This window comes from Psittacula echo, assembly GCF_963264785.1.
Source record: "Psittacula echo genome assembly, chromosome: 3".
In the NCBI taxonomy this organism is placed as follows: domain Eukaryota; kingdom Metazoa; phylum Chordata; class Aves; order Psittaciformes; family Psittacidae; genus Psittacula; species Psittacula echo.
Genome location: NC_137736.1, coordinates 72,560,765 through 72,574,679, shown reverse-complemented (window position 1 = coordinate 72,574,679; position 13,915 = coordinate 72,560,765). Strand labels below are relative to the sequence as shown.

The following is a 13,915-nucleotide window of genomic DNA, read 5'->3' as shown; positions in this document are numbered from 1 at the left end:
AAAAACAAAATAATATTGCTTTACTGCATTTGAGAGTGCCAAGTGACTCCCTACAAAAAGATTAAGAAATCCAAGTTTCAGTCGTGATAGAAATGAGATTTTAAATAAGGTATCAAAAACAAAAAGAAAAAAAACAAACCACAATGCTGCTGATACGTTGCCTTATTTTAAAAAACTGAACTGCACTTTTTCCTGTAATTCATGAAACCAGTCAAGTTCTCTACTATACACTGACAAACAGATGAAACTCACAAAGCTTGGGTCCTTGTTTAAGCAGGCCTCAACAAATTCCTTGAGGGATTTACTGAAGTTCCCTTCCAGCGTTGGGGGATTGTTCTTAGGAATGAGGAACAAAACCTTCATTGGATGCAATTCTGAATGAGGTGGCTCTCCTTTTGCAAGTTCTATGGCTGTTATGCCTAATGACCAGATATCTGCCTGTAAGAAAAAAAGGCTTTTAAGAATAGCTTGGAGAATCGCTTGCTCTCCCCTCAGTGGGATGGGGGGGGGGAAAGAGAATTGGAAAGGTAAAAGTGAGGAAACTCATGGGTTAAGAACAGTTTAATAAACAATAATTGTAGTAATAATAATATAATGTGTAACAAAAAGGAAAACAACAAAGAGAGAGAAGTAAGACCCAAGACAAGTGATGCAAACGAAAACAATTGCTCATCACCAACTGCCCACTGCCCAGCCATTCTCTGAGCAGTAACTGCCCAGCCCACTTCCCCCCGTTTTATTGCTGAGCACAAAGCCATAAGGTTCAGAATATCCCTTTTGTCAGTTAGGGCCAGTGGTCCTGGCTGTGGCTCCTCCCAACCTTTTGTGCACCCCCAGCCTGCTCACTGGTGGGGTGGGGTAAGGAGAAAAAAGGGCTTTGACACTGTGCATGCACTGCTGAGCAACAGCTAAAACATCCCTGTGCTATCAACACCATTTCCAGCATGAATCCAAAACATAGCCCCCCCCACTAGCTACTGTGAAGAAAATTAACTCTATCTCAGCTAAAACCAGCACACTTGCAAAGGCAGATTTTAAACCATTACTGTAAATAATTTTGCATCTAAATTATTCTTATTATCATGGTCTGATTTATGTGATTAACCAGTACAGAGTCCCTTAGTTGTTTTTACTGTACAGCTGTCGTGGTTTAAGCCCAGGCCGTAAATCAGAACCACGAAGTCCACTTCCCCCCCCACCTTTCTTCCCTCCGCTCCTGGAGGGATGGGGAGGAGAATCAAAAGAATGCAGCTCCCACGGGTTGAGATAAGAACAGTTTAATAACTAAGGTATAACACAAATCACCACTGCTACCACTAATAGTAATAATGATAAAGGAAATAACAAGGAAGAGAATACAACCGCTCACCAACCGGTACCTCGCCCCCACCCTGCCATGATCCAGCCCTTCCGGGGACTCTCAGTTCTACCTCCTGGGCATGACGTGCTGTGGTATGGAATACCTCTTTCGCTAGTTTGGGTCAGGTGTCCTGTCCCTGCTTCCTCCCGGCTTCTCCTCCTCCCTGGCAGAGCATGAGACTCACAAAGTCCTTGGTCAGTCTAAACATCGCTCTTATCAGCTCCATTCCCAAGCCGAAAGTCAAAAACACAGTGCTGCAAAAGCTACTAAGAAGGAGAACTGACTACTGCTACTGAACCCAGGACAGTATCCACCCCGTATTCCATACCATTCACGTCATGCTCAGATCCCACATTTTCAATATACCATCACTTTCATCTCAGTGCACTGTTATCTTAGTGCACGGACCAATCCCTATAAAGCTGCTGAGTCCATTCAGTCCATGATGGTGGGCTCCATCTCTTGTAACAGTCTTTCAGAGCAGGAGAGGCCCATTGCAAAGTCCACCCCTCGATCATGAGTCCATCTCTATGTTGCATCTCTGCCCTGATGGCCTGAAGTGTCATGGGCCCATCAGGCTCAAAATAATTCACCCTCCCCTGCAGCAGTCTCTGCAACTTGTCATCGGGGACTCCATACAGCTGCCTTCCATCTCCGACGCTTCCAAAGCATTGGAGGGACCCAGTGGATTAGATACTCACCCATACTGTCCCACACACCGTGTCACTCATGACTGTCCAGCCCTGGGGAAAACCTCTCGGTCCCCTTGTATTGTCTAAACCCAGACAAGACCCAAACCTGACTCTGCTTAACTCTCGGGATCAGACAAAATGGTCGTGGGTAGAACACACTCTGTGTGTGTGCCAACATGGTGATCCCCATCACAATCAGCAGGCAGGTCCCAAGGGTACCCAAAGGCCATCCAAAACCTTCAGAACTCTCAAATGCTGGTGCTGTACTTGTCACTGGGGCTGGTGTAGCTGCTGTGCTTGCAGGCTCTCTCACCACCAGCTTCTGTTTTTCTGAGTCCGGATCTTCCTCCTCTGCCTTGCTGGAAAGTGCTGCGGGGTCTCCTGCATCCTCCTGCGGCTCAGGCTCACGGGGCTCGGCAGACGGCTGCTGGGGAATGCTCTCGGCCGCCGCGGGGCTGGGCTCGGCTGTGGGGCTCGGCTCCTCCACCGCCTCCTCCTGCTGCTCGGCAGCCGCCTCCTTCCCGGCCTCCGGCCCCGCTCCCGCCGCCGCTTGGTCCCCGGGGCCCCTCTCCCGGGCCGCTTCGGCCGCCGCCGGCTCCCGGGGCCGCTTCCCCTCGGCTCCCCGCAGCCTCACAAAGACGGCCGCGAGGACGAGGGCCAGGACAGGGAAGAGCAGCGGGACGGCCAGGTACAAGTCCACGGCCACGTCCATCCCGCCCTGCTGCCGGAGCCCCCCCGTATCGCAAGCCATTACCATAAAGTACAATGAAACAAGAACCTTAGCCCAAGGCCCACACTTGATAAACACTAACACAGCAAATACTGGCTCCAAGCAAGCTACGACATACAGAAACTGTGACATCAAAAAGAACAACTTTGAGAGCCCATAAATCAGCATTGTGCCTCAGTCAGATCTGTTGTTATCTCAACCCTTCGTGCCCCACGTTGGGCGCCAAAAGGAACTGTCGTGGTTTAAGCCCAGGCCGTAAATCAGAACCATGAAGTCCACTTCCCCCCCCCACCTTTCTTCCCTCCGCTCCTGGAGGGATGGGGAGGAGAATCAAAAGAATGCAGCTCCCACGGGTTGAGATAAGAGCAGTTTAATAACTAAGGTATAAAACAAATCACCACTGCTACCACTAATAGTAATAATGATAAAGGAAATAACAAGCAAGAGAATACAACCGCTCACCAACCGGTACCTCGCCCCCACCCTGCCATGATCCAGCCCTTCCGGGGACTCTCAGTTCTACCTCCTGGGCATGATGTGCTGTGGTATGGAATACCTCTTTGGCTAGTTTGGGTCAGGTGTCCTGTCCCTGCTTCCTCCCGGCTTCTCCTCCTCCCTGGCAGAGCATGAGACTCACAAAGTCCTTGGTCAGTCTAAACATCGCTCTTATCAGCTCCATTCCCAAGCCGAAAGTCAAAAACACAGTGCTGCAAAAGCTACTAAGAAGGAGAAAAACTGACTACTGCTACTGAACCCAGGACAACAGCATAAAGCAGTTCTTTCATTCTTACTAAACTTGTAAAACTTTTTGAAATCAATACTATTGCACCAGCAGTTATAACTGATTTCAAAACACAAATTTCTTAAAAAGTAATGGTAGTTATTATACATAGCATTTTATCCACCTCATTCAAGTACACTATGTAAATATGGGCAAGGCTCAAATATTGGCATAAAGGGAAATGTTATAACATGCACAAGATTTTCCTCAATAAGCATCAGCTAGTACAACTATCAGAAAATAATACATTAGAAAATAATTCTTCTGGGGTTTAACACTGTCTTATACATCATTCTTATCCACCGACTAGAGAAATACAGTCTAGAACAGTGTTATCCACCATTTTCAACCCAAGATTTCAACCAGTTAAGTATCTGGTACACTTAGCTTCTGAAATATTGACAGCACTATTGCACCTGATATGCTTTGTAGACCTTCTCCTGTAAGTCACGTCCTGTAGGCCAAGAAGGCCTGATCTAAATCAAAATACTCCAAGTCATGCACATATGAATGCAGATCTAATGGCTCACTGCCAAGTTAGAGGGATAAATCAAGCCATGCAGCAAAACCAGTGCCACCATTTAATTTCACTGAGGAGTTGGATTCACACTGATATTGATGCCACAATATGCGTATTGGTTTCTTTTAGGGAAGATAATATTTAAACATACTTGTTTCACAGGTTGTAATCATCAAAATGTGTTACTCTTTTTAAGGAACACTGTCTCCCTAGATCCATGTCATACTGCCAAATCTGCCTGAAGTAATGTGAGGTAATGCATCAAAATTCTCTGTGCTCTGCTGACATAACAGATCGAAAGGTCAAAAGAATGGATAAATAAACCCTTCAGAAAGATGAAAATAAAATAAAATCATCACAGAAATGTCTGTTCCAAAGGACAAGACATTAATTAAAAATATTTATGCTTTGGGTTTTTCTGTTTCTTTCGAAGTCAAGGCAGAACCAAGACTTACTCTCAAGAAAACAGGAAAGATCTGAAGTGAGGTATCTGATTTTACTCCCAAACTGAGCATTTGGAACTTCGTTATGCTGTAAACAGATCTATTTCCAGGTACTGGACAGAGGTGAGTCTTTGTTTATCACTGATGTCCTTACTAAGTGTCCCCCTAATCTATCTGTGTCTGCTTAGTTCATATGCTAGGGTATCTTTGCCTAACTCATACAAGACTACAGGCTGCATCCATTCCAGTATCATAGCTACATTGCCCGACTAAAAGCCAGCTCCTCCTTCCTTGTTGAGACAGTATTCTATTGCTAAGAGCTTAGTTGCTTAATTTTGTAAGAAAGTATGGGGGGAAAAAAAATCTGAGTCAATTAACATACCATCCAATTTATGAAATGACATTTTGTTAACCCATATTACAGAACTGCCACCCCACACTGAGCACAGAGGATTACATACGTATATGAGCTCTAAGCTTCATTTATCTTAATAACAGCATTATCAGCTAAGGTTTCCTGATGTCCGAGAATAATTGTGAGTTACTTCCCTCTAGAAGGAAAGGTTTTCTTGGTTATGAAAGAACAATGTCACCTGTGAAGATGAGTCTTTGTGTTAACAACTGAGCATAAGTATTTCCAATTTATTCTGAATTCCAGTTTCTCAAGAGGAACGTGTTAAAAAAACAAACGGATAGATTTTTCTTCTGTCAGACTTTCAGCCACAGATGGAGCATGTGTATATGTAAATATAAAAATCAAATTTATACGTGTCCATGTGCAGAGATATCCACATGCACAAACAGATATATATACATACTTCATTTTTCCCCCTCTCACATATTTGTAGCTTTCTACTGCTAGTGACCTTCCTCAACAAAAATTGAACTAAAAAGTCCAACACACCCCAGCTGCACACTGAATATGAAGTCCAAGATGGGGTTTGGAAACCCATTCCTGTTGGAAGCATCAAAAATAACTGCCATCCCCAACCCCCCAATTCCTCTAGAACTGTAACCTCTCCTTTCAGAGATAAAGTATCTCAAACAGGGATATAAGTACCAACTGCATGCGTATCCAACTAGGCATTTCTAGAATGCACTTGTCTGTGACAATGGAACTCCAGAACAAGTGCAAGTTAGTCCTTCAAATAGGGAGAAGCATGAGCTTAAGAAGTGATGACACTGTACAATCATTAAGTTTTACCACATGTTGTGACTTCTACAGTTTCAAATCTTGAGCAAAAATTATTCATCCATGTTCACAGGAGAGTCAGCAAGTGATTCGTAGCTACTATTTTTTGCAGTACTGCCATTCTAATGAGTAAAATTTAGACTGACTTTGAATCTCACTCTTCCACATATAACCAGTAGAGCAACATCTTGCTGAGTCAGACCAGTGTGAGGGAAAGTGAAGGGAGGGGAGGGACAGCAAGGAGGGGTTTATGCAGCTCAGCGTAACAGAGGTATAAAACCCAAGTAAGCAAAAAACCAGCTTTGACAGAACAATAGGCTTGAGCTGTCTTCAGTGTATCTACTCCTTCCTGACAATTGGGAACACCCAAGTGCCATGCTGGTAAGCACATGGAGATCCATGATGGGAATCACATTCCTATTGTGATTGAACTGTAAATTACAATATATATCATGTTTGTCTTGTGATTTCAGTATGCTGCTGTACCACTCTGCTAAATCAAAATCCTGTGTAATGTAAATATCTACAAATAAGTAAATTTGATATCAAACATTAAACCCTTCCTGTATGGCATATCTAAGAGAACATGGCCATAGAGCAACACAGACCTAAGCAGTACGTTCTTCCACAGATGAATAACAACGCTTTCAAACAACCCTTTCACACTCCCAAATCCATATTCACCAATGTTGCTATTTTTTTCTAAAAGCAAGTGGAAACATATGAACATTTTGTATATATGTGCTCTCTTCTACTTTTAAACAACCACCAAAAATACTCATCAGTAGGGTGGGATAAAAGGTGATGGGATGTACTTGTCAACATTGTAACATTTCTTGCCATCTGGATAGGCTTAATACACTAGGAAACTTAACGTTTGGATACAAATTAGGAAAGCTTCTTCCCTCACCAACAGCTTTTAGCTGCTAGGTATCATCTAAACATATATCTGTCTGGACACAGCTAAACTCATTAGCTACATTCTGAAGACCAACCCATGTAATTCCAGTTAAAAAAGGAAGGGACTTGGGCCATGCCTTGAAATACCTTACCTTTGAATCATATGCTGATTGCTTTATTACTTCAGGTGCCATCCAAAATGGTGTTCCCACAAAGGTATTCCTCTTTATCTGTGTATCTGTTAGCTGTCCAGCTACTCCAAAATCTGCTAGCTTTACTTCCCCTTGTTCAGACAGCAGTACATTAGCAGCTGGAATAAAGAAGGGCAAACAGGAAATTAAGACATTTGACACTGTAAGGGTGTTCATTTATATTGCATAAGCTCTTCTAATATTCTTACAATACAAACGAAAAACTATTTACCTTTAATATCTCTGTGGATTTTCTTTTCTGAATGCAAGTAATCAAGTCCTTTGAGTATTTCCCTCAATATTGTAGCAATCTGTGTTTCATCAAGCGAGCCAGGTTCTAACTGGGAGATACAAGAGATATTTGATACACATATATATGTATGTGTACATATATATAAAAAAGGAGAAAGAACAGAAATAACACTATGACTATAAAAACAAATTACTCCTTCTGTCATACCTCAAAACTTCCAATTTGCTAACTTTGTAATATGAGATACAACCCAGAACGTTCTTTTTAAAAAGACATAGTTCTAAACTAAGTGGTCTTATGAACAATTGGAAAATAAATACTTTATTTATCTAAAACATTTTTCAAAGTTTGCTAAAAGCTCCATAAAGACACAGTTTCAAGTTATTGCTTTGTGATCACATCACAGATATGCACACTGCCTTTGAAAAGCATCTATACTGTAATCTAATTATTAACATTACACTGAACTTTGATGTGCAACTCTACAGGCCCTGTACAGACCCAAATCTCAAAGTCTGTTCAAGAAACTAAGGCATATATAGTACCATATCAGTCATGTCCTATTACTATGTACTGCATGAGATTTTGTGAAACCTTCTTAAACCACAATGCAAACTGCTAGGCTGATAGAGCAGTGGGGTTTGCTTAGGGTTTCTTAGTAGCTAAAGTGAATGGACAGCACCCAATCACAGAAAACACAACCTGCACTGAGCTTTTAGAATTATGATTCGAAACTGGGAACCCCATCTCAGGTGCAGAATACGGCATGTGCTCTTGCTGAACTTCATATAGCTGGTGATCATCCAGGTCTCTGGTCTATCCAGGTCCCTCTGTGAGGCCTGTTTACCCTGAGGGAGTCCACGGCTCCACCTATTTCTTAGAAATACATTTTTTTAATACCAGACTAAATTGTGTTTCTGTCTATTTAGTCCAATGAGACTTCAAACAGGGAAACTCTGAGGATGGGGTGCGGGGAAAATGCATTAAAATGCATACTAGGAGGAGCTGTGGTGGCAGAATTAAGAGACAGAAAAAAAACCAAAACTATTTTCAGCCACTAGTGCTCTCTGATTGACTGAAGATTAGATGTTTATATCCTGCTTTCAATATTATGTTGCTTAGTTCCCTTCCATCTATACAAATAATCACTCTTGTCTCATGGAAATAACATTTTTCTGGCATTGACAAATACTTTTTCTCCTTTACTGGAAGCAAGCATTGTCATAATCAAATGATGTATTACAGTTTCCAGAATTAAAAGACAGGAAAATAATTAAGTGAGGTAAAATAACAAAACCCACACATAATTTACTTACTAGATCAAGGGCAGAGCCTCCACCTAGATATTCCATTATTATCCATAATTTTGTATCCTGAAAAACAAAAAACAGCAACAAAAAAGTAGTAAGTTCTTTTAAAAAATATGCTATTAAGTTAATACGACTTGTTCAGTACTTTTTACTGAAGAAAGAATCTACAGTTTTGAAACAGCACTAATGTTTCGCTATTCCTCAAAGAATAATCCAAAGACATTTTGAAGAGACATTTTTTTAGTCCCATCTGATCAGGAATTAATTTAGGCTGTCACAAGCTATTTACACCAGTGTGTGTGTGTGTGTGTGTGTGTGTGTGTGTGTGTGTGTGTGTGTTCAAGAAAGTTTAATTCTGTTCCTCTATATTAATATATTAACAACAGCAAAACTACTTCACGTTTACCAATGGGTAAAAGCACAGAAGTTCATTACTTCCAAATAATTGACGCATACTCTTTTAACGTCGCACTCCAGCTCATTTCATGGTACCTCTTCTTTGTACCAATACTATTAATGTAAGAATACAGGCAGTATCCAGGGAAAAAAGAAAAAAAAAAAAAAATCTCTTTAATCCCTACCAAAGAGTCAAGCAGCAGAAAGAAACCTCTTGCCTTTATACCAACTAAACTGGACAAGCATTCTGAGCCTGAGTTCACCAGCACATTAACTCCCCAAAGCCATCCCCCTATGTGTTCTTATCATACTCCTTAGTGCAGTTTGCAAAAGTGTCTTCTGAGACAAGAGACTAACAGGGACCACTCAATGAAAATGGAGGAGAATACACTTACATTTAAAAACCTCTTGATTATAGACACTCAAAATACCAAGTAATAATTACATTACATAAAACGTCATTTCCTTAGAAAAAAATGTCTTAGTTTCGTCAGTTATCTCTATTTACACAGATGCTTTAAAATATATTTTTTAATAAGCCTGACTCCCACGTAGGTTGAATTTTATATTTATTCTTGGCACCTCTGTGTTGTTTTATTTTCTTGAACAGCCAATTGTCTCTGACCTAAGGAAGAATACCAGTATGTTTCTTCACTAATGCTTATCCATCTGATATATGGTACAGAATTTTAGACAACTGTGTTCAGGAAAGATGAAACAAACTAACAATAAATATTATTTAAAGTGACTAGCTATTTGCTAACTTTAGCTAGTAAAATAAAAGCTAACAGCAACAAAAACCAAGCTACTATATTCTCAAGGAATGATATGTTAAACATTCCTATAATACAGAAGATATGCAATATAAGATATACAAAGAGCAGACCTCAATCCTTTCTTTCTGCTATTTGCAGCATATTATTCCTAAATACCTTACAAGTAGCAGTTAGTCCACCTTTCCTTGCAGTTCCAGCCTTGAAACATGTTTTAATGCAAGGCCATAAATATACCAGTTACATATTCATATAAGACTGCTGCATAGAACATATGGTGTGTTTTGGTTTAGTTTTTATGATTATCAAGTTTTATTATGGTTTGTTATTTTTAACTCTATGTACTAAAGATGCACAAGACTTCTAGCATAAAAATATGGGGGTTTCTCAGAGCAAGGAGCACAAACAGCAACAATATTCATTAGCCTGCAAAATAAAACTTAATGTAAAAATAACAGTTCACAGCAAGGGCATGTAAGACCTGAATACCTATCTAGGAAGATGGATTAAAGCTTTTAGAAAAGCAATACATGTACTGCAGGACATAACTTTCTCTAACTGGCCTCAGAATGCACCTTCTGTAGGTAAATACACACAGCCATAGTGTCCTGGGTTCAGCAGTAGCAGTCAGTTTTTCTCCTTCTTAGTAGCTGTTGCAGCACTGTGTTTTTGACTTTCAGCCTCGGAACAAAGCTGATAACACTGATGTTTAGACTGACCAAGGACTTTGTGAGTCTCATGCTCTGCCAGGGAGGAGGAGAAGCCAGGAGGAAGTAGGGACAGGACACCTGACCCAAACTAGCCAAAGAGGTATTCCATACCACAGCACGTCATGCCCAGGAGGTAGAATGGAGAGTTCCCGGAAGGGCTGGATCATGGCAGGGTGGGGGTGAGGTACCGGCTGGTGAGCGGTTGTATTCTCTTGCTTGTTATTTCCTTTATCATTATTACTATTAGTGGTAGCAGTAGTGATTTGTGTTATACCTTAGTTATTAAACTGCTCTTATCTCAACCCGTGGGAGCTGCATTCTTTTGATTCTCCTCCCTGTCCCTCCAGGAGCGGAGGGAAGAAAGGTGGGGGGGGGAAGTGGACTGCGTGGTTCTGATTTACGGCCTGGGCTTAAACCACGACAGTTCTTTTTGGCGCCCAACGTGGGGCAGGAAGGGTTGAGATAACAACAGATCTGACCAAGGCACAATGCTGATTTATGGGCTCTCAAAGTTGTTCTTTTTGATGTCACAGTTTCTGTATGTTGTAGCTTGCTTGGAGCCAGTATTTGCTGTGTTAGTGTTTATCAAGTGTGGGACTTGGGCTAAGGTTCTTGTTTCACTGTACTTTATGGTAATGGCTTGTAATGCGGGCGGGCTCCGGCAGCAGGGCGGGATGGACGTGGCTGTGGACTTGTACCTGGCCGTCCCGCTGCTCTTCACCGTCCTGGCCCTCGTCCTCGCCTCCGTCTTCGTGAGGCTGCGGGGAGCCGAGGGGGAGCGGCCCCGGGAGCCGGCGGCGGCCGAAGCGGCCCGGGAGAGGGGCCCCGGGGACCAAGCGGCGGCGGGAGCGGGGCCAGAGGCCGGGAAGGAGGCGGCTGCCGAGCAGCAGGAGGAGGCGGTGGAGGAGCCGAGCCCCACAGCCGAGCCCAGCCCCGCGGCGGCCGAGAGCATTCCCCAGCAGCCGTCCGCCGAGCCCCGTGAGCCTGAGCCCCAGGAGGATGCAGGAGACCCCGCAGCACTTTCCAGCAAGGCAGAGGAGGAAGATCCGGACTCAGAAAAAGAGAAGCTGGTGGTGAGAGAGCCTTCAAGCACAGCAGCTACAGCCCCAGTGACAAGTACAGTAGCATCATTTGAGAGTTCTGAAGGTTTTGAATGGCCTTTGGGTACCCTTGGAACCTGCCTGCTGATTGTGATGGGGATCACCATGTTGGCACACACACAGAGTGTGTTTTACCCACAGCCATTTTGTCTGATCCCGAGAGTTAAGCAGAGTCAGGTTTGGGTCTTGTCTGGGTTTAGACAATACAGGGGGACTGAGAGGTTTTCCCCAAGGCTGGACAGTCATGAGTGGCACGGTGTGTGGGACAGTATGGGCGAGTATCTAATCCACTGGGCCCCTACAGTGCTTTGGAAGCATCGGAGATGGAAGGCAGCTGTGTGGAGTCCCCGATGACAAGTTGCAGAGACTGCTGCAGGGGAGGGTGAATTATTTTGAGCCTGATGGGCCCATGACACTTCAGGCCATCAGGGCAGAGATGCAACATACAGATGGGCCCGTGATCGAGGGGTGGACTTAACAATGGACACTATTGCCCAGGTTATTCATGAGTGTGAAACATGTGCTGCAATTAAACAAGCCAAACGGTTAAAGCCTCTTTGGTATGGAGGACGATGGCTGAAGTACAAATATGGGGAGGCCTGGCAGATTGATTATATCACACTCCCACCAACCCGCCAAGGCAAGCGCCATGTGCTTACCATGGTGGAAGCAACCACCGGATGGCTGGAAACATACGCTGTGCCCCATGCCACTGCCCGGAACACTATCCTGGGCCTTGAGAACCAGATTTTGTGGCGACATGGCACCCCAGAAAGAATTGAATCAGACAATGGGACTCATTTCCGGAATAACCTTATAGACACTTGGGCCAAAGAGCATGGCATTGAGTGGGTATATCACATCCCCTACCATGCACCAGCCTCTGGGAAAATCGAACGGTATAATGGGCTGTTAAAAACTACACTGAGAGCAATGGGTGGGGGAACTTTCAAGCATTGGGATACACACTTACCAAAGGCCACCTGGTTGGTCAACACCAGAGGATCTGCCAACAGGGCTGGCCCAGCCCAGTCAGAACTTTTACATATTGTAGAGGGGGACAAAGTTCCTGTGGTGCACATGAAGAATTTGCTGGGGAAGACAGTCTGGGTTATTCCTGCTTCAGGTAAAGGCAAACCCACTCGTGGGATTGCTTTTGCTCAGGGACCTGGATATACTTGGTGGGTAATGCAGGAAGATGGGGAAGTCCGATGCGTACCTCAAGGGGATTTGATTTTAGGGGAAAACAGACAATGAACTCAATTGTACGCTGTTGCCTGCTATAGCCATCAACTAGAAGTCTGCAGGGCACCAGCGACTGGCCCTGACTTCCCTCCGACCATCATCCCAACAGAGAATGAACTTTGATAGAACCGGATGAGTTCTACAGTAAAGGAATGATCAGCATCAGCAGACAACGATCCAACACTGCACACAGCCTCTCCTGCTCTGAGAGACTGTTACAAGAGATGGAGCCCAACATCATGAACCGAACGGACTCAGTAGCTTTATAGGAATTGGTCCGTGCACTAAGATAACAATGCACTGAAATGAGAGTGAGGGTATATGGAAAATGTGGGATCTGAGCATGACGTGAATGGTATGGAATAAGGGGTGGATACTGTCCTGGGTTCAGCAGTAGCAGTCAGTTTTTCTCCTTCTTAGTAGCTGTTGCAGCACTGTGTTTTTGACTTTCAGCCTCGGAACAAAGCTGATAACACTGATGTTTAGACTGACCAAGGACTTTGTGAGTCTCATGCTCTGCCAGGGAGGAGGAGAAGCCAGGAGGAAGCAGGGACAGGACACCTGACCCAAACTAGCCAAAGAGGTATTCCATACCATAGCACGTCATGCCCAGGATGTAGAATGGAGAGTTCCCGGAAGGGCTGGATCATGGCAGGGTGGGGGTGAGGTACTGGCTGGTGAGCGGTTGTATTCTCTTGCTTGTTATTTCCTTTATCATTATTACTATTAGTGGTAGCAGTAGTGATTTGTGTTATACCTTAGTTATTAAACTGTTCTTATCTCAACCCGTGGGAGCTGCATTCTTTTGATTCTCCTCCCCGTCCCTCCAGAAGCGGAGGGAAGAAAGGTGGGGGGGGAAGTGGACTGCGTGGTTCTGATTTACGGCCTGGGCTTAAACCACGACACCTCCCCACCTACCTTCAGTTACACAAATTGCTATTTTTAGGTAAGACCCTGGATTAGAGTTCCTTCATCACCCACTATTTTTAGCACACAGATATATCTAAATTTAGATACCTTTCTTCAGGAATAAACTAATAATATTTGACAAACACAGTCTTGTTAAAAATATTTTAAAAGAGCCGGAACACATTTTTAGGGAGAAAAAGTAATTTAAAAATACAATCTTAGTGTCTACATACAGCATTTTGACAAAGCTTACTTTCTGCAGATACCACAGATATTCCAAGAATTACAGCCCATCTTGAGAGAAGCCCTTAAAGTACTGAAATACTTGTTTTGTTGCTGAATTTCTCAAATTTTGCCTGTCTCTTCAAGGATCCAGGTCCTAATGTTCCAGAATAAGTACACTTCTGAGA

At 43.4% G+C, this 13,915-nt stretch overlaps 1 protein-coding gene across 1 annotated transcript in view; it reads right to left on the bottom strand.

Moving 5' to 3' along the window:
* Positions 1-13,915, bottom strand: part of STK24 (serine/threonine kinase 24) — a gene marked incomplete at both ends in the record, with an annotated part of 57,482 nt that overhangs the window by 5,773 nt on the left and 37,794 nt on the right. Inside the window, 4 exon segments of the mRNA XM_080612940.1 lie at positions 253-438; positions 6,771-6,928; positions 7,042-7,150; positions 8,379-8,435. Coding sequence (XP_080469066.1) covers positions 253-438; positions 6,771-6,928; positions 7,042-7,150; positions 8,379-8,435 — 510 coding nt within the window.